At 40.9% G+C, this 21656-nt stretch overlaps 1 protein-coding gene across 1 annotated transcript in view; it reads left to right on the plus strand.

Moving 5' to 3' along the window:
* Nucleotides 1–21656, plus strand: part of DYNC2H1 (dynein cytoplasmic 2 heavy chain 1) — a 393773-nt gene that overhangs the window by 176077 nt on the left and 196040 nt on the right. Inside the window, exons 68-70 of the mRNA XM_084624374.1 lie at nucleotides 4668–4802; nucleotides 5736–5879; nucleotides 15199–15288. Coding sequence (XP_084480500.1) covers nucleotides 4668–4802; nucleotides 5736–5879; nucleotides 15199–15288 — 369 coding nt within the window. The remainder of the gene's footprint in view (nucleotides 1–4667; nucleotides 4803–5735; nucleotides 5880–15198; nucleotides 15289–21656) is intronic.

The following is a 21656-nucleotide window of genomic DNA, read 5'->3' on the forward strand; positions in this document are numbered from 1 at the left end:
TGTATGTGAAAAAATAGAAGGGGAAATAGTCTTTGAAATGAAACCTCAGCACTTCTTTTCCTGTTCACCCTGGGATGGGGGAGAGTCCTTTCTGCGCGGCAGTTGCTCTTAAGATTCTGCAGCTTCTTGTTGGGTTCAATCAATTTTCTTGAGCACATGGTGACCTCAGTTTTATATACTAGAGTTTATGGGCTCTTTGGAGAGGCCCATCCTCTTATTTCTATGGGACACATGCCAAGTGGGTGCTCAGGTTTCAGTTTAGGGTATATTTATGCTTCAGTGTAAGTCCAGGGTTCAAACTCAGGGTTCATGCCTAACCCCTTCTGTCTACATATAAATCATGCTAACCCAGGACTTGGACCCAGGGTCCCAGGACCCCACAGTGGTGGAGGGTCTGAGCCTGAGTCAAGCTGGGACCTAGGGTTCAAGCCCTATTGCTTTGCAGTGTAGGTGCAGCCTCACTGCACTTGTGCTCTCGGAGTCTGCCAAAAGTGTTCCACAATCTCATGCTCTGACTTTCTTTGTCCTGTGTTCAGTCAAGTTTTCCCACACTGCACCACAAACAAAGGGCTACAGCGACCACATTTTAGGAAGGCACTGGGAAGTCAGGGGTGTAGCTGGTTGGAATTGAGCTAGCAAAATGCAGTGTAAGATGCTGGAGTCCCAGCTTGGGACCCAGGGTTCAGCAATTCCTAACCTTAACTTTGCAGACGAGTGTAGACACTCAAGCCCACGGCTAACAAATGCAGGATCTGCTAACTTGAGTTCTCCTAACTCTGGACTTACGTTGCACTGTAGACATATCCTTAGTTTTTCTGCTGTTTCCATTGGTATGCAGGAGATGGTGACGGGGTATAACAAATTTCTTCAATTTTTTTCTTATCAGAGGCTTTTTAAGTTTGATTCATTTCAAGGATTGTATTTCATTATTTGCCCCCACTGTCAGTTGGGGTACTCCCCTCCCCAAGTAATTTCTTTTCATATTTAAAAGTTATATCCTTTTTTATATCTTCTAACATTTCTTCTTCCTTGTACCAGACAAATCCTGTTACTTCTGGAGTACAACAATTATTTACAGTGAAAACCAACAATATCTCTTATAATCTTCTAATTTGGAGGATATACTCTGTACATTCGTAGAACCATAGAGTTAGAAGGGATTGCAAGGGTCATCTATTCTAACCCACTGCCAAGATGCAGGATTTATTGTGTCTAAACCATCCAAGACAGATGGCTATCCATCCTCTTTTGAAAACCTCCAGTGAAGGAGATTCCACAACTTCCCTAGGCAATTTGTTCCATTGTTCTACTGTTCTTAGATTCTTTGATTGTACATAAGCATTTCACATTATTTAGGACTTACAATACAAGGGATATTTTCCACATATAGAAGGAGGTAGATCTGACTTTCAACACAAACAAATCTGTAGCTTCTAATTTGAGGTGAAAGACGGATTATTCCTGGTATATTTGTTTAATAAGGAAAATGATGTGTAGTTCATAATTTGGGATGAAAACATGGTTTGGATTTCTTGGGATGACAGGCAGTTTGCCCAGTTTGCCCTTCAGTCTTGCAGCCACACTTTTAGTTTGTTTAACTTGCAGCTTCCCCACGCATCTCTTGAGCCAGTCACAATGTGCAATGGGCCACATTACATAGGAAAACAGGGTGTGACCGTTGGTTGGTAACTTGGAGTTCTTTTTAGCGAGGCTGGGAGTGAGAAAGAGGTTTTGCCTATATGCAAATTATGAGAGATTTTTGCCTAGGTGATTAACAATACTCTTAGCCATTTTAGTTTCTATTCTTGGGAAAGGAACTCCCAACTTTGGCTTATCTGTGGGTCCTTAGAGAAAGTGTCTCAAATTATGTGAAACATTTTTAAAATTGTCTTTACTTCTTAGATAGATCCTATTTGGGGATAAACAAAGGTGGATAGCTATTCATACTTTTTGAAGGCCAGAAGGAATCTGTAGTTATTAATATTGAAGGCATATGTGTTCTGTGTATTCCTTACACCACTTTGTGCATGCTGTCCATGGTCAGTCACACTCACCTCCCACTTTTTTGTTAATTTTCCTGGTCTTCCCCATAAAGTGCCCCACTATGGGCATCTTCTCCCCATCCTTGATCTTCCTGCTCCACTGGCTCTTTTGGAGGACTCTTCTTTCCTTGAGGATTCCTTCCCCTTCCACCTTCCTTTCCCTAGTAACCCTCCACCCTCAGGGATTTCTCCTCCTGATTGCTGTTCTTTGGAGGGCGGGGGAGAGAAGCAGCTGTTCCTTGAAACTGTGGGGCTTATCGGTGACACAGCATACGCTTGTTAAAGGTATTTGTACTTCTCGATGTACAAGGATTTATATGGAAGTCTCACTTGTGCATTGACATGAGATTATATCAGTATACTATGATTCCATTAGTACATTTTAGTTAAACAGAAATTAAAAGGAACAGTCACAAGAGTGAAATGCCTGCAAGCTGCAAGGAAACTTTTTAAAAACACCATAATAGAGGCTCAAATTATACACTCCAATTAAAAAAAACAGTAAGAGGACAAAAATGCTACTATGGCTAAACAATAGAGTAAAAAAGGTGGTTAGACACAAAAATACATTTTCTAAAAATTGGAAGTCAAATCCTACTGAAGAAAATAGAAAGGAACATAAACTCTGGCAAGTCATGTGTAATAATATAATTACACAGGCCAAAAAGGAATTTGAAGACCAGCTAGCCAAAGACAAAAAAACTAACAGTTTTTTTTTAAAGTACACCAAAAGCAGGAAGCTTGCCAAACACTCAATAGAGTCACTGGATGATCGAAGGAGCGCTCAAGGAAGATAAGGCCATTGCAGAGACACTAAATAAATTCTTATGCATGGGTCTTCACATTAGTCTCCCTCACATTAGTATCCAACCACCGTTCACCACTCACATCCTCCCTCTTTGGCTCTCATCTCCCTTTCATGGTTCAGTATCCTAAAAAACAGACAAGTCCAAAAAGTGCACCATCCGTGAGGTTAGCTTAGCAAGCTCAGTGGAAGATAGATTGTGTCCTGCCTGCTTTCAGACCACTGATGTTGTTACTGCCAGGGAATGGAACTGGTGAAACTGTGGCTCTCCAGCCCACTGAAGTTGCCATTTCTTGAAATGGGTGCTATTGTCCTTGGAAAAGTAGGCTGTCATCCTGCAAATCTACCCATCCTCTCAGGATGAATTCCAAGAAATTTATGGAAATCAGTCCGAGAGAGATACCACCAAGAGTGTCAAATTGCGTCAAGGAGGGGAAGAGAACTTGCTCACCCTTGGAAGCCAAAAAAGGGAAAGAAAAAGCCTGGGAAGTACTGCAAAGCTTCCCCCACTCCTCCTTCAGCTTGTCAGTCTAAGAAGGAGAGCTTTCTCAGTCTGATCAAGAGCAGGCACCACAAATGAACCAGTAAACAAAAAAATTGCCAACAAGTGTAAAAAAGTGGTGGCTGCAATAGAGAATCATCCAGAAAAGGAGGAATCTGCAGACAAACCCCGGTATCTTTGAATGCCCAAGCAGAGACTGCATTTCCTCTCCATCTGTCCTTGAAGAGTGTCTTAAGGGAAGAATGTGAGAACCCATACAAATAAAAACACCTGAGCGAACAGGCTCTGAAGTTGTCTCAGATTCAGGAATCAAAGGATACCATCCTGGCCCTATTTAAAGCCAACAGGACCATATCCTCCCTAGAAATAGAAATGGTCATTTCCTCATAGGGGGCATTTTTTTCTTCAAAGATCAATTGATAGAAAGTTACAGAGTGTTTTCAGGAGGGATTTCAAAACTGCCCTTTGTGCATTGATTGTCACTGTTTGATTTGCCAAGGTCGCTCTGTCCTGGCTTAAATAATGTTATGCATTCATCTGACCATCAGGAAAATAACTTCCCATCAGAAGGCAGATTCGGGAAAATGTTACTCCCAGAAAAGAAATCTTTTGGTATTTCTCCCCCTCACCCCAAATAATAGTGCTACATTCAAACTTTCTAGATTAACATGAAGTAAAGATAATTGTACAAGAAAATTCAGAAAAAAATTATGGAATGGTCATTGGGATTTCAGAGAGGAGTTCTGATTGTATAGTTGGGATATTTTTAGTTGCTAGTAAATCACAGTAACTGCAGTTGGGAAAGAGGAAGAGTAAATCTTACAGAGGTTGAGTGTCTTTAGAGAGAAAGTAGCTAGGTAGAAACTTCCTTGGAATCTGCAAGATTATAAAAGCCAGCCAACTACAGGTTAAAATTGTAAAAGGAAAGGTATTAAATAATTCCTGCATCTGAGTCTCCTATCTGCCTTTTAGGGGGGAGTGGATAAGGCTCTGACTATGAGGCCATCTTTTTCTATAAGCCCAATAAAAGCAACTCCAAACTGGGCCTTCTCAATTTTTTGTAGATTGTTCATGTATTTTATTGCTGCATCAACATAACACTTCAGTTTTCAGGCTGACCATCTTATCTCTAATATGCTTTTTATCTGTTTCAAGACTAACAAAAATGTTAGAGGCACCTGCAAAGGTAAAAGTAATTTCTCTCTCAAGATAAATTCTGGTATTGGTATCAGCATCATATTCCATTTATACACTGCACAGTTTCCTGAAGTGTAAACTTATGAGTTAATTTATTAAAGTTAATTTTAATTTTTTTCAGACTCTTGCAACATCACAAGGCAACCTACTTGAAAATAAGGATCTGATTGAATCTTTGAATCAGACCAAAGCAAGTAGTGCACTCATCCAAGAATCTCTTGCTGAGTCTCACAAACTTCAGATTTCTCTTGATCAGGTGATGTCTATTCTTAAAATGTTTCTTTTTATTATTTTTTCAATGTCAGAAATAACATTATTGCTCCTGTGTAATCCTGTTGATGTCCATGGACCAGCCCTGCAATATATAAGGATTATCTCCTACATACGTTATTTTCCGCTTTAGTTGGTCGGTTATTATTTTTGTACTATTATACTTGCTATTTAGCTACATGTCTAATGCTAAAATGAGAGCACTTATTGTGTCTGATGTTTAAAGATGGACATGAACAAATCAGAGGTGAAATCCTGGTCCCACTGAAGTCAATGGGAGTTTTGCCATTGATTTAAATGGAGCCAAGATTTCATGTATGCATCTCCATGTGTATGGGTAGTGCTGTGCTTATTTCTTTCTTTGAAGTAAGGGATATTTTCAGATATACAAGCACCAAAAGCGTTTTTAATTGTTACACTTTATCGGTTTTACACTTCTTGAATGATTACATAACTGAAATAATCTTTTTAAAATAAAAAAAATGGTTAAAATGAAAAGAATAGAAAAGTAATTTTGAACTAACATGTTTTATGTCAAATTTCAAACTGGAACTAATGTAAAGGCCTGGATTATATGCCCTAAAATTGGGGGGTTTATAATAAGAAGACTATAAATTAAAGCATTAGGTCTTATAATAAGAGTATAAACATAATTTTAATTCTAGTAACACAAACAAACTTGTTTAATTCATATTTGTATGTGGATTAATTTTTTAGTGTAGTAGAGTTTAAAGTATGTTAGGAACCAAAATATCTTTGATTTTAATGTGATTGGATATGGTATATTTTGAAGTTGAATTTTTTTTGATATTTTGAATGCATCTGAGTGGTTTTTTGCTAGGTTGAACAAGTATTTATTCAGTGACCCTTAGATGGCAGTAGAGTACTGATCTTGAGTATTTTTAATTTTTATCCACAGGAGAGGGATGCATATCTCCTTTTAGCTGAGAGTGCCAGCAAGATGTACTTTATTATCTCTGACTTGTCCAAAATTAATAACATGTACCGTTTTAGTTTGGCTGCTTTCCTACGACTTTTCCAAAGGGCTTTGCAAAGCAAGCAGGTATGTCCTGTTTTTTTGCAGCTGTGAATTCAGGAGAGGGATCAATATGCTTGTGGTTTTTAAAAATTCGTAAGTGCTCTAGATGTTTTTAAAGAATAACACAACATTAGTATGGACATGTTGTACTACTATACATTATACATTCCAAATATATGTATTTACTTTCAGTATGTAGGAGTCATACCCTTGTTGCAACACTCAAAATCAAGTAACATCCATTCTTCTTTGAGTAGTGTCCTTGTGGGTGCTCCACTTCAGGTGCGCCTGCCTCCTGTACCTTTGATCAGAGATTTTTGGTAGCTGTGCCCACTGGGCCTGTGCATGTGCGCCACACGTCCTTGTGCTCCACTCTGAGGCTATATGGGGCTGCGTGGGCAAACTGCCCTCAGTTCCTTTTCAGTCACCTTTGGCCCGAGATGGAGTCTACTGTGTGCTTATTATCTCTAATATTTAGCAATTAGTTAATTAGTTAGCGTATAGCTAGTTATCTTATAATGTTTATAGTTGTTGGAACCATTCCCTTCTCTCTCTCTCTCTCTCTCTCTCACACACACACACCCACACACCCTAATTATATCTATGAAAATACATATATTTTCATAGATACAGTTAGGTAATTTTTAACCACTTTCCTCTGCTAGGGGTCATTTTTCATTATTTTGCTCAGGAATGTCGGGCCTTCCCGGGATTCAAGAGGTGCCTTTCCTGCCATGAAGCTATTCTGATCAGTGACAGGCATTCCCAGTGCCTCCACTCTTTGAGTGATATTCATATCTCCCAAATCTGTACTTCCTTCAATGGTAGATCCTGTAAAAATAGGGAGATCTAGTTTAAACTCCTGATGATAGAGAAAGTTCTATAACCAGCTTCAGATTCAGGGATGGAAGACCCCCTGGGGCATAGACTTCCCAGTACGGCCAGTGCCCCATCCACATCAAGATCTCAGTCACCAGAGACTGCTAGAGAGTTAGGCAGTACTGCAGCACTGAATACATCTATGGTGCTGAAGTCCTCAGCATAGGTAGCCTCAACATCTGCTTCTAAGCCAAAGGAGGTAAGGAGTAAATCTCCAAGAAGAGCTCAGTTACCTATGCACAAGAAGGCTACTGAGACCTCAAGTTCCAAGAGGAGTTCCTTGCAGGCTCTGAGTGATGCTGGTACTGCAAAGGCAAAGAGGAGTCAGTTGTCTAACAAAGACTCAGTACTAATTTTGGGTACCCATACCCAAAGTGGCAAAGACATTGTTGAGAAGAGTTCTAAGCATGTCCCTAAACAATACTCGATGCTGGTAACATGAAAGTCAACAATTCCAAAGACCAGTTGGTTATCTACCATACTGATGGAAATGGAGCCGATTCACTCCCATGCCAAGTGCTCCATGTTAGAGATGAAAAGAAGGAACAGGGAGACCCAGAGGCAGATTGAGTAAATGGGCTTCTTTATTGCGGTACTTGTTCCCCTCAACCGAATTGTCAAGTAAGCTCACCTCATGCTCTTTTATCTAAGTTAATATGTAAATACCCACATTTACTACAACACCCCCAAACCCTTATTTGATCATATGAATGCCCATATAACAAATATTAATAGCTATATACTGAATATAATTATACCTGCCCTGTTTACTGTTTACAGCATTAAGCATATTCTACAGACATTTTTACGTTGAAGATACATTTCTTTGCAGTAATCGTAGCCACAAGTTCCCTTAATCAGCAGTTCACAGGGGAGGGAGGAAGGAGCCATGACCCTGAGCTCATTTATGTAGCTGGGAAAGGAAGGGAGTGGGGAGATAACACTTCTTCACCCAAAGGGTATCCCTCAGACAACCACATTCCTTATGCAGCTGCAACACTTATCTATCCTTAACAAACAGAAGGGGAGGGAAAAGGGTGGCAACTTTATCTATCATGTGAAGAGACAGTGTCTGCCTGTGCCTTTACCCCCCATAGCGGTTACCCAGGTTTTTACTTAACCCTTACATACCCCAGCACTCGGTACCACCTGCATTGGTATCAAAGCCATCCTCCTCAGGTTCTCACTCAACCCTGTCTTCGACAACATCAATACTCCAAGAATTTAGGTACCCTAAAGACCTGATAATATGTTTGGAGCTTGAATCTCCTTAGTTAATGGGTGCTGGGGGTTTGTCAGCGTCAAGATTCTCTTGGTCATCTACTGCTCGGTCACCTACCATTCAGTCATCTGGAGTACCTTACTCCCCCTTCTGCTTTGCAAGCTGAACATCTGTGCTCCCTTTGGAATATGTGGAAGAGGACTCCTCAGACTCTTAAATTTCAGTGCTCAGTTTCCTTGTCTATTCTAAGACACTTAGCTCTCCCCTCTACATTGTTGTATTACAGAAGGATAGACCTCAGATGACATCACATATCAGGAACACAGACGGATGCCTCCACCTAGGCCATATGGGCCCCCTCAGTGGCCTTTCTGGGACCATTGGTGATCTGTGATCAACAATTTGCAATGAGGTCTTTGCACTGGAGGGAAAAGAGAAGGGACCATTCTCCTCAAACTCCTCTACCACCACCTGTGCCAGAGGAGATCTGCAAGAAGCAAGGCTGAATAAGGAAGTGACACCTCTTACTCATAGTTCCTCCTCATTGCCTGATGAAACTGTGATGCTTCCACTATCTTCTATGATGGATAACTTCAGACAGTTTCAGGACCTGATTAAGCAAATTGCTGACACGCTTAGAGGAGGTTCAGGAGTCCCATCATAAATTCCTAGATATTCTACACACTTTGACATCTATGAGAATATCCGTTCCAGTCAATGAAGCTCTGATGGAGCCCACTAAGACAGTTTGGCATACCTCAGCCTACCTGCAAGAGGGCAGATAAAAAGTATTATGTCCCTGCCATGGAACTGGAGTTCGTATTTTCTCACTCGGCTCTGAATTCCCTAGTAGTTGAGACCATTAATGAACAAGGCAGACAACATAGCTCAAAGCCCGCCCTGTACACTAAGGATCACAGGAAGCTTGATCTTTCTGGACACAAATCTTACTCTTTAGCCCCCCTCAGAATAGTGAAGCATTAGGCACTCAAACCCATATAAGACTATTTAAATTACAACCAATTCAACTGGATTACTGAGCACCTGCTAGAGGTACATTGTGACCAATTAAAGGCCATTATACAACATGGTCAGTTCCTGGCAAAGACATCGCCCCAGACCTCCTTGAATGCTGCAGATACTGCAGCGTGGTCTATATCTATTACTCTGGTTATGAGAAGCGTGTCTGGGGCTCCAGGTATTAGGCTTCCCCAGAGAGGTCCAGAGTACCATCAAAGACCTCCCCTTTGCAGTTGCAAGCTTTTTGCAGACTTGATGGATAGATCTCTCCACACTTTAAAGGACTCGAGAACCCTGCTGAGATCCATAAGTATGTATACTCCTGTAAATAAGAGGAGATTTAATAGGTTTCAGATGACACAAAGAGCACACCCAGCCCCACATGCAACTTATCATAGACCATCTGAACCTCTTTTAGCTATAGCTACATCTTCTCAGCCATCTACAACCTCCATGCAACCATTTTGATGGCTTGGTGAAGAATCACACCCATCCAATCAACAGGCCTTTACAGTTGCAACATCATACCTCCCTTCCCCCCACCTCCTTATGGATGCTGCCTCTCCCATTTTCAGGCTGCATGGAGAATGTAACATCAGACAAATGGGTTTTGGAAGTCATAACATCTGATTACACTATTGATTTCAAGTCTATCCCTCCTACCCATTCATCCTTCCCATAGCTCTTCAGGGACCCCGTCACAATCCATTGCCGGCACTAGAGGTGGCCTCACTTACATGTTTGCATACACTTGCTACCTCTAATCAGATCCAAGTCAGTAAGGATAATGACAGACAATGTGGCTTGCATGTATTATATCAACTGTCAAAGAAGAGAATAGTCCCTGTCTCTCTGTGCTGAATTGGTAAAACTCTGGAATTGGTGCATAGCCAACCAGATAGTCATCTGAGCTTATTATGTCACACATATTTGGTTGGGGTTTAGTTGGAGTTGATCCTGCTTTGAGCAGGGGTTTGGACTAGATGACCTCCTGAGGTCTCTTCCAACCCAAATCTTCTATGATTCTATGATATTCAGAACACCAGGACAGACAACCTCAGCACTCATTTCTTTCTATATTATGAATGGGAACTGAACTCCACAAGGCTTCCACAAGATGTTCTTAGCTTGGGGTTTCCTGGAGATCACTCTGTTTGCCATGGCAGCCAACACAAATTGCATCAGCTATTGCTCCAGAGGAGGTCTTATTCCCTAGTCCCTGAGGGATGCTTTTCTCATCTCATGGATGAAAGGACTTCTCTACATGTATCCACCAACACTGTTACTATTAAAGGTTCTCAGCAAAATCAAACAAAATCAGGCCAGAGTCACATTAATAGCACCAACATGGCCAAGACAAGTTTGGTATTCCTGTCTAGTGAGACTGACCTCTCACTCTTCATAGCAGTTTCCACTTGGTCCTTGCCTAGTGACTTAGGATGCTAGTCGAACATTTCACCCCTGTTGACAGGATCTTTCTAGGGCTCCAAGTATGGTTCCTTGATGGTTCTCAGGAATAGAGATATCCTGTTTGTCAGAGGTACAACACCTTGTATTAAATAGCAGAAAAGAATCTACAAGAAATACTTACCTCCAGAAATTAAAACAATGTTATCTTTGATGTAACTATCATCAGATTTTGCCAACTCGCTCTCTTCTTCCTAAGGTATTGGATTACCAGTTAGAAAACATCCAGTCTTTCTATGAATTCCATTAATGTTCACTTAATAGCAATAACAGCTTTTCACACACCCCTAGAGGGCTTTTCACTCTTCGGTCACCCAACTATAGCAAGATTCCTAAGAGGTTTTTTAAATACCTCCCCACAAGTCAGAGATCTTACTCCAAGCTGGGATCTGACCCTAGTCCTTAATTGCATTGTGAAACATCCTTTTGAGCCATTAGCTATGTATTTTCTATTAGATTTATCATTTGAAGACAGCCTTCCTGGTAGCTATCACTTCTCCCTGAAGGGTTGGAGAATTGGGGGCTTTAATGGCAGTGCCAACATTTACGTTACTCACCAGACAGAAAGTGTCACTGTGGACTCATCCAAGATTTTTACTTAAGGTGTCCTTAGAATTTCATATTAATCAAACCATTCATCTCCTGTGTTTTTCTCCAAACTGCATCAGATTAGTCAAGAAGCCATATTCCATACCCTAGATATCAGGAGGGCATTAGCCATCTATGTAGATAAGACCAAACTATTTAGAAGATCTCATAGATTAGTTGCATCCATTGCTGACAGAAACAAGGGTTCAGTAATTTCAAAGCAGAGGTTATCAAAGTGGATCTCTGGTTGTATTAAGATCTGTTACAACAGAACTCATGTTTAGCCTCCTTTGAGAGTGATAGCACATTCCAGAGGAGCACTGTCTACATCTGTGGCCATATTAAAGGATGTACCAATTGCAGACGTTTGTGGAGTGGCAACTTCTTCTGTTCATACTTTCTCTAATCATTATGCCGTAGTGCCTGGGGAAAGATCAGAAGCTGATGTAGGCAATGCAATTCTTCTGTATTGGACTCTGCTCTGAACCTCCCACCTCTTTAGTGCTTGGGAGTCACCTGAAGGAGAGGTAACTCACCTTTTCCAGTGACGGGAATTTTTTCAGATGGGTCTCTGTGGGTACTCTACTACCTGTCCTCCTTCCCCTCTGTTTCGGAGCCTCCCTTGTCGGACTTTGCAGTGGAGAAGTAACAGAGGATAGTTCACCCACAGAGCCGCATGTAGCCTAGGCCTGGGCCACAAGGATGTGTGGGGCATATGCACGGGCTGAATGGGTACTGCTACCAGAAATCTCTGATCAAAAGCATAGGTGCCGGTACAAGTGAAGGGGACACATCTTTAAGAACTCTAGTTACTGTACCACCTAAGTAACCTCTTTTTCTGTAGTTTAGGCTCTTTGGCTAAGATTACAGTACATATGAAAAAGCAAGGCTGAATATAGTGAATCTTGAGATTTTATTTATTTAATTGTAGGCTCTTCAGTGATTAGCTAATCTGTGAATAAAGCAAATCCTACCCGTAAGGGACAGAATAAGGAAAGGAACAAAGGCTTGGGATTCTAAATGTTTCAGTAGTTTAGTAAGAGGAAATGGAACCTTTCACTAGTTTGAATACAACCTAATCTAGCATGACGAAAATATAGCTCCTGTCCCCACAAGCCCATTCTCTCCCCCTGTTATTGTAGTGGATAACACAAACACCCTTCCTGTTGCTCATCTTCAGATTCATCTTCAGATCAGCCATCTCATTAACCCCACAAATTAAGGCTGTGACTAAATGTTACCACTTCTTCCTGAACCACATTTCCAAGATATGACCTTTTCTCTCTGCCCTCTCCCCACCCCCAACCCCACTTCCAAAACTCTTGTCCAAACCTTGAATGTCTCACACCTCTATTTCTGTAATCTCTCTGGCTTCAGTGCTTTCAACTTTACCTCCCCCCCCACCCGTTCAAGGCCATTCAAAATGCTGCTGCTAAAATCATTTTGCTGGCTCATTACTCTGACTATATAAATCCCTCTCCCTACAATCCTCCACTGGCCCCACCTCTTTCCATAACATCAAACACTAACATCTTCTCTTTATTTTCAAAATCTTTCACAATTTAGCATCATACTATCTATCCACCCTAATATCCTATTGTAAAGTTGATTACCTGCTTCTCTGACAAGTGTCTTCAAGCTTTCTCCTGTGTTGCCCTATAGATGTGGGAAAACTTCCCATTAAGTCAATCTGTAAAGCCACATTATCCTTCTTCAAGTCCTTCCTCATAATGCTTACAGTACACTGCAACCTGATAATGGCTAAGCATGTGCAAATTGTGCTTACTGCTGCAGATTAGCCAAAAACTATACAGATTCTATTATTTTTATTACACCCACCATCTCCTCTACCCTCACCGTGATACCCTGGTTTGTTTCATCCTCCTGCTATGTTTGTCTTTTAGATAGTAAATGCTTTGGGGGCTACGACTGTCATTTTCTATATGTTTTGTATAATGCCTGGTACACTATGGCCCAACCCGGCTTGAGTGTCTATACGCAACTGCAATTTAAATGTATAATAATATATTATAGAATCATAGAATATCAGGGTTGGAAGGGACCTCAGAAAGTCATCTAGTCCAACCCCCTGCTCAAAGCAGGACCAATCCCCAACTAAATCATCCCAGCCAGGGCTTTGTCAAGCCTGATCTTAAAAATATCTAAGGAAGGAGATTCCACCATCTCCCTAGGTAACGCATTCCAGTGTTTCACCACCCTCCTAGTGAAAAAGTTTTTCCTAATATCCAACCTAAACCTCCCCCACTGCAACTTGAGACCATTACTCCTTGTTCTGTCATCTGCTACCACTGAGAACAGTCTAGATCCATCCTCTTTGGAACCCCCTTTCAGGTCATTAAAAGCAGCTACCAAATCCCCCCTCATTCTTCTCTTCTGCAGACTAAATAATCCCAGTTCCCTCAGCCTCTCCTCATAAGTCGTGTGTTCCAGTCCCCTAATCATTTTTGTTGCCCTCCGCTGGACTCTTTCCAATTTTTCCACATCCTTCTTGTAGTGTGGGGCCCAAAACTGGACACAGTACTCCAGATGAGGCCTCACCAATGTCGAATAGAGGGGAATGATCACGTCCCTCTATCTGCTAGCAATGCCCCTACATATACATCCCAAAATGCCAATGGCCTTCTTGGCAACAACGGGACACTGTTGACTCATATCCAACTTCTTGTCCACTGTAACCACTAGGTCCTTTTCTGCAGAACTGCTGCTGAGCCATTCAGTCCCTCGTCTGTAGCGGTGCATGGGGTTCTTCTGTCCTAAGTGCAGGACTCTGCACTTGTCCTTGTTGAACCTCATTAGATTTCTTTTGGCCCAATGCTCTAATTTGTCTAGGGCCCTCTGTATCCTATCCCTACCCTCCAGCGTATCTACCTCTTCTCCCAGTTTAGTGTCATCTGCAAACTTGCTGAGAGTGCAATCCACACCATCCTCCAGATCATTTATGAAGATATTGAACAAAACCGGCCCTAAGACCGACCCTTGGGGCACTCCACTTGATACCGGCTGCCAACTAGACATGGAGCCATTGATCACTACCCGTTGAGCCCGACAATCTAGCCAACTTTCTATCCACCTTATAGTCCATTCATCCAGCCCATACTTGTTTAACTTACTGTCAAGAATACTATGGTAGACCGTGTCAAAAGCTTTGCTAAAGTCAAGGAACAACACGTCCACCGCTTTTCCCTCATCCACAGAGCCAGTAATCTCGTCATAGAAGGCAATTAGATTAGTCAGGCATGACTTGCCCTTGGTGAATCCATGCTGACTGTTCCTGATCACTTTCCTCTCCTCTAAGTGCTTCAGAATTGATTCCTTGAGGACCTGCTCCATGATTTTTCCAGGGACTGAGGTGAGGCTGACTGGCCTGTAGTTCCCAGGATCCTCCTCCTTCCCTTTTTTAAAGATGGGCACTACATTAGCCTTTTTCCAGTTGTCCGGGACTTCCCCCAATCGCCATGAGTTTTCAAAGATAATGGCCAATGGCTCTGCAATCACATCCGCCAACTCCTGTAGCAAAATTAATTAATTAATAATAATAATTAATAAGTCAGTAGTGAGGCCAAGCTATCAGCGTAGAGACCAAGGATTTAATGGGTATGGAGAATTAACTATTCTTTCATTCTTAGATGTGGTTTCTTCAAGGCCGGGATAAAACATGTGTGGGGCAGTGTGGAGAAACTTGTGTTATCGCTTCCTGCGATTTGCCTGGTCTGTGGTTTAGAGAAACAGTCTCCTGGGTTGTCAGTTTAGTCTATTTTCCTTGGTGTAGTATCTGAGTAGAGCAGTGGGAAGTGTAATAGTTTATGTGCAAATGGTTGCAGGTTCAGATCCCCTGGAATTTGTCACAGATGTTTTGAATATTCAGCCTGTTTTCCATGACTAAGGCCAGAATGTTCATATATGAATTTAGACCTCTAAATCTATATTGTGGGACATAAATACAGTCACTGGGGGCTGCAAGTGAGCTCAGTAGGACATCTGAGTGCTCAGCAACTCTGAAAATTAGGCCTCTTATTTAGGTGTCTGACTTTAAACACATGGGCTGGATCCTCAGTCTTAAGTGCCCATTGTGCACTCTAGGTATTTGCACATATATACATGTTTTTGTCCAGTTGAACGTTTCATGTTCAAACTACTTTTCTTCAGGATTCAGAAAATACTGAAGAAAGAATTATGTCTCTTATCAGCTCATTAAAACATATGGTGTATGAATATGTCTGTCGCTGCTTGTTTAAGGTAAGATGCATTTTCTTTGCTCTTTTCTGTACTAAATGTGAAACTATATTCTCACAGCAACCATAACTTGGCCTGCTTCACATATGCAGTATTTTGGATCACTGTATATACTATAATGCTAAATTCTGGGTGTGTATGAGTAATGGGTGCATTAGCTTTTGGGAGCTGACTTTGTATCATGTAATTGTTCTTCAGCAGGTAATACACCAAAACAGAGCAGCTTTGTGGCTGCTTTAGGAGAAAAAATGACCTCTGTGCCCCATCAGCAACCTACTACATGTACTGTCGCTCTTTTAACCCTATGCAGAGATCATGGGGTTCTTTCCGTGCTGAGGCTGCACTAGCCTCTGCAGAACTGCAGCAGAGGCTACAAGTTTGTCCCCATCAAACACATAGTTCTTGTTTAGGAAGAAGCAGAAACGGCTTTGGCTCTCTATCCTTGAATCTTTTTTGTTTTATGTGTGTGCACTTTTACAGTGTCCCGCATAATAGGTCCCCTGATCTCTAACTGGAACCTTTTCACTCTTCAGCACTACCACAGTAATACCAGCAATAACTAAATACTTACACAACTAAAAAAACATACACACACACACAAAATTCACTGGCTTGAATTTTATTCTTAATAGTACTTCAGACAGTGTGGCTTAGAATCAGAAAATTTAATATTAATGGCTATAAATATTTAGGGTTTTTTTTAAATCACCCTGATGATTAGATTCTGCAATAAAATGCAGAAATACATTTGGAAATGTAGATGCAACCTAAGGTACTTATACTGCACACAAAGAAAGATAAAGTGGTTGAGTTGCTCGAGCATCCTTATACACTTTTTGGTTCATGTGCGGTGTTGTTTTTTCTATTTAGCTTGAATAATATTTTTCCTCTGTTGTTGCAGGTCATTAAAGGAATATTTGCTTAGGCATGCTTTGAGCATGCCTCGCTGTTAATTTTTGCTGTTGTGTCAATTGACAGCAATATGACACCACTGGACTATCTAAGAATAGAGAGAAAGTATGATTTTATATGTTAGTATGCTAGACACAGTGGACTGAAAAGGAAGTGAAGAGACACTGAAAAATCATTGATCTCTTTTGTAACAGTAGACTTTTTAATAACATTGTTTTTTTTTAAAATGGACTAACCAATCTGACAATTTGAACATGCTGAAGTGTTTTAACCTAACTGATGGATTAGTGTGTTGATTATTGATTAATCTCTTAAACTACAGTAGTCGATAAGGGTTCAGTCTCCTCAGTGGCTACAGCATCAGGAAGATTATTACCAATATTGTTAGAATGAGAGACTTGAGGATCACACAGGAAACACTTGCAATTTATCACCAGTCCATTGATTAATAAATCCACCAAACAGATGAACAATCCCACAAGCCCTGAAATACAACAGCAGATAGAGCAATAGTACAAAACGTTCAGCCCTCACTCACATCTCCTGCTTGGGAACCCCAGAGTGTAAGTCATTATCTTCCTCGTCATCATCCTTGTCATCATCAGCAGTGGTTGTCACACTGGTGGTCCCAAGGCATGCAAACTGGAATACACTTTTATAATTTGTTATGCTGATGCCCATTGAGGTTCATACATAGTTATGAAAATTTCAATTCCTTTCCCTTATCTATATTTCCACACCCCACTACATTTCGGGTGCGCCGTTTTTCAAAGGTTAATTTGTTAGTTCATCTTATACTCATTAACATTTATGTCACTCAATCACCATAACAACTTGTGGTAAATACATTACTGACTCTCTATGTCTGCAAAAATCCCAAAAGTATTTTAAATGGAATTAAATGGTATATTACAATATATATTTCCTAAATATCAGCATTAACATATCTACTGTTGTAACAGTTTCATCTTGTGACATAGACTCATTCATTGGTAAATACCCACATATTTTGATTATAAATACCTAATGCTCCAGATCAGGCTTGCAAAACAATCTGTATAAGAAAGCCAATGAGCATATTTTGTTTTTCTATTAATCGCATACAACATTAGTTAACGCAACTAACATAAAGTAAAATTAAATTATCCCGTTTATTAGTATCATAGATGTTGGAGATGAAAATGATGCCTTAGGTCACATACTTCATCTTCTTTCCTATAGTACACTTAGATAGTGTTCCCTGTGGTACATTTTTTAGTATTTGATCCAAACTTCGTTGAAAATTCCCAAGCAATGCATCTTATATCAGTTCTCTTGGGAAACTATTCTAAACAGTAATAGAGCTCATTGTTAGGCAGTTTTTCCTGATATTTAGCCTAATTTTTCAAAGTCTTAATTTTATCTGATTATCTAATTGCTCTTCAGTTCACTACCTTCAATATGTCAATATATTTCTGAGATTTACACAATTGAATGCCATGCTGCAGAACTATATAAAGACAGGAATATTACCTATCTCCTTAGCAACATATTGCTACATAATTATATTCATATTTTGTTGTTGTGTTATTGAATCACAACTCTTATGTAATTTGCTGTCCAGTATCATTCCCAGGGTTTTCTGTCCATATTTAAGTTCTCTAGCTCCCTTTTGTTATTTTTCTGCACCCTTCTTTTTAATTCCCAAGAGTAATATACCTGTTGTTGGTGACTGGGTCAAAAGGCTCCACAGATGTTTGCCCTCTGCTCTTGCTGTTTTTCCTGTATGCCACAGTTTACTTTCTTGTTTCTTCAATGTTATCACAGGTATTGTTTCACCTTGGGGTGCTTTTGACTCTTTGTACTGTATATGACTGCTTTCTTGTGTTTGCTTAGTAAGTTCACTTGCTACTCAGAGTCCATGTACTAATTTCCAATCAGAAAAGACATCAGTTTACGTTTGATTTGAATGTAACTCTCCTAGTCTTCATTCCTGAAAAAGTTTCATGGAACTTCCACCTCAGCTGACCTTGATTCTTTTGAAATTAGTTCTATATCCAGTTAAGTTATTTCTTGAATTGGGTTTCATTGTTGGCTATTGTCAGGATCAGCAGTTTAAACTCCTTTTCTTAGAACTTTCTTGGGAAGTCATCAAAACTCTCCTGTTTCTCTTATTTACTTTCACCAAGTCATAGGCCTTTATGTCTGCCCCCACACCCCAACTTCAGCACTAGCTCACTGCCTCAGCTGTTTGCCCAGCCACCAAGCTTTCAAATAAAGAACCAGAGGCACACATAGAAACTAGTAATTATTATTGGTGTTTTTATCCAGTTGAATGTGGAACACTGTTGTTACTTACTTTCTTCTCTATCTCATTTAGCTATAGAATTTTGCAGTTGTTAAGGAGAAGCTCAGCAAGTCATTAATCAAACTTTTTTTTTCTCATGTGCGCTTCTCAACCACTTTCCAGCCTGAAAATGAATCATTATCATTTACTTTTATTGTGAGATCACTGATGTTACCACATCTGACCCTTTGATTTGTCAGGATTTATAGATGAATTTAAAATGCTATAATTTAGCATTAAATGTGAATTTACTGGAAAAACTGGCATTTATATGGTGGCTTGGTGCAGAAATGAACAAGTTCGTAAGTTGATTTCCAGCTGAACTGTGGCATTGCCTGATGTCTTAACATCTAAACTGTTCTATATGTAATGATTTCTAAGTAAAGGATGTTTTCAATAAAAATAAAAGCAGTTGCGTACTGGTAAACTAAATTAGTCAGACATTCCTTGCATTATTTAGTTTTGACTTTTAAAAAATGAACACATACTACATATACATCATTAAAAAGAGGCATACTCAAGTAGTATGGACCTGAGACAGGCTGGAATGCAGGTGTGCATTCTTTGATCTGAACCACAAGAAGCCTGTTCTCATCCCCTCGTAGGAAATGATCCATATGGGCCCCTGATAAACACCAAAAACAGAGAAGGGATTTCTTATAAGAGGAGAGATTACAGAAACTGGACCAGCTAGTGACCCCTTTGGACCTTGTCACCCTGATGAGATTTGTCCCCTCTCTTTTGGGTACAATGGTTCGATGCAATGGCCAGGACCTCTGGGCACAGAGTCACTCCAGACCACTCCAGTGGTTCATGCTCTGAGAGTCAACCTGGAACAAAGATGTGAATTTATCCTTGTGTTGGCAGCAAAGCCAGCACAACCTGAGGAAGGACAGTAACATGAAAGACTTCACACTATAACCGACACAAGCCTTAGATTTCTTACAGGCAGGATTGATGAGGGATTATCCCCTTGTTATTCTTTGTATATATGTTCCTACGGATACTCCACTGGAGGATTTGTGCGTGCCTCTGCACTCTCAAGCGAAGACTGCAAAGTAGTATTTGGGGACCTGTGCCTGTGCAGAATGGTGCCTCGTGCTCTGAAAGAGAGTATATAGGTAGGCTCCACTCTGTTCCTTCTCAGTCACCTGCAGTTTGAGATGGATAGTTCTTCTGCCTGCTGTATTCAGCTTCCTGCATTAACTTGTGAATGACTGTTTTATTTATTTGGCTTAGTTGTTTCTCTTTTTGCATTATTTATTTTCACAATACCTTTATTTCACTTTATTTTTTGTGGGTCAAAGAGAGGGGGCAGCTCCTCCTTTTCTCCAAGTTTTTGTGTTGGAGCATAATTGTTATGCTGAAGACTCCAGGGTTTAAGACCTGTGAGACTTGCTGCAGGTCTTTTTCCCCTGCCAAATGAAAGGTCTGTCTGGGTTTTCAGAGCAGATCCAAGAACAACAGAGAGGCTAGACTTAAGCTCATACTAATAAATATGCCCTAGCTCCTGAGGTGTCCGCTTTCCGCCCTCCCCGTACATCGGCCTTTGTGACACAGACACCCTTGGTCACTGTTTCTGCTTTGTCTGCAACCCCAGACAATTTAAGTTCAAAAAAGAGGAAACATACCTCCCTCAGCATGGAAATGAAGAAGAGAGGCAGATCATCACATAAGACCCACTTTTGGAAGACTTCTCATCTCTGTAAGGATACATTCTCCTGCTGAGTCTGGTACCATAGCATCACTACTGAGGAAGCAGCTCTGCTCGGAGGTGCCTACACAAGAGCAACTACCACAGTGGCACTTTCTGATCCATTGTGGCTCTGAGAGACACTGACAGGGCTGCCATTCATGCCCTAGTAGTGGTATCTTGCAGTGCCTCTGCAAGGGGACATGCCCCTTCAATCATCTCAGTACCACAACAACTTCCATCTCATCACCCTAATTCTAACTTCGGGTGAAGGATATCAGAGTCATCCACCCCTTTCCAGGTTCCTTTCTTCAGAGAATCTCATTATTTCTGATTAACCTGAATCTCCAATTATGGGAGGATCTATCAGCTTCACCTCCACACTACAGCTACAAAAGCAGCATGTTGGGACTGGTTTAAAACTCCAGCCTTCGGTACTGATTAGAACATCAGAGGATGTTCTAATGCAGGGGAAGATTCCTCTGACTCAGAGATTGGTACAGGGATCCATCCTGTTAGCATTCTACCTTATCCCCAGTATCCCCTTTCATAAAGTTGCTTCTGGGGAACCTGCAAGACATCATAGACCCAGAGATTATGATTATCATTGGGGTCCCTTCCCTTGTACACCTCCTCAGTGAGGTTACAGGGACCCATGGGTCCACTTTGGCAACCAACTCCATCGGATGCCTAAGAGAAAGCACTGGTAACCACCAGTACTGTACCAATGACTGGCTCCTACAGACTATCCTAGAATAAAATGAACATTGGCACCACACACCTCAGTACACACACTTCTCAGGTACTGGCACATATGCAAGAGGAACAGGAGTCTCAGAGGAGATGTCACCTCCATCTGGAAAGTCCTGTTCATTTCTAGACAAGGTTGTAATGCCACCACCACCCTTCTAGGTAGATGAAAAGTCCAGCATACTCCCTTCAAGTGCCACTTGAGGAGGTGCAAGAGTCCAAACATTCCCTGGTTGATATCATGAACATCAATCCCCAAGGAAAGGTTGCCCTGCCTGTCAGCGAGGCACTCTTATCTCCTGCACATGCCCTGAGGCAAACACCTGCCACAATTCCACCAATATGTAAGTGTGTAAATAAGAAATACTACATCCCACACAAAGGAATAGGGTAATTCTTCTCCCACCCTAATCCCAACTCTCTTGTGATGGAGGCTATGAATAAGAGGAACCATCAAATTCAATCTAGGCCCTCTTCATCAAATAAGGTATCCAAATGGCTGGACTTGATGGGAAGGAAGTTTACCTGTAACATTCACAGGTGCAAACAGGAGATGAGGGAACAGATTTATTGTGCCTGCTCCCCTCTCTAGGGAAGAAAAAATTCATCCCAAAGTTTACCATACCTGGAAATTTTTGTAGTCTGGTGGAAAGAGTCTTCCAGTTTCCAGGATTTTTTTCAAGATTTTTC

Source organism: Lepidochelys olivacea (assembly GCF_965140295.1).
Source record: "Lepidochelys olivacea isolate rLepOli2 genome assembly, chromosome: 1".
Taxonomy (NCBI): Eukaryota; Metazoa; Chordata; order Testudines; family Cheloniidae; genus Lepidochelys; species Lepidochelys olivacea.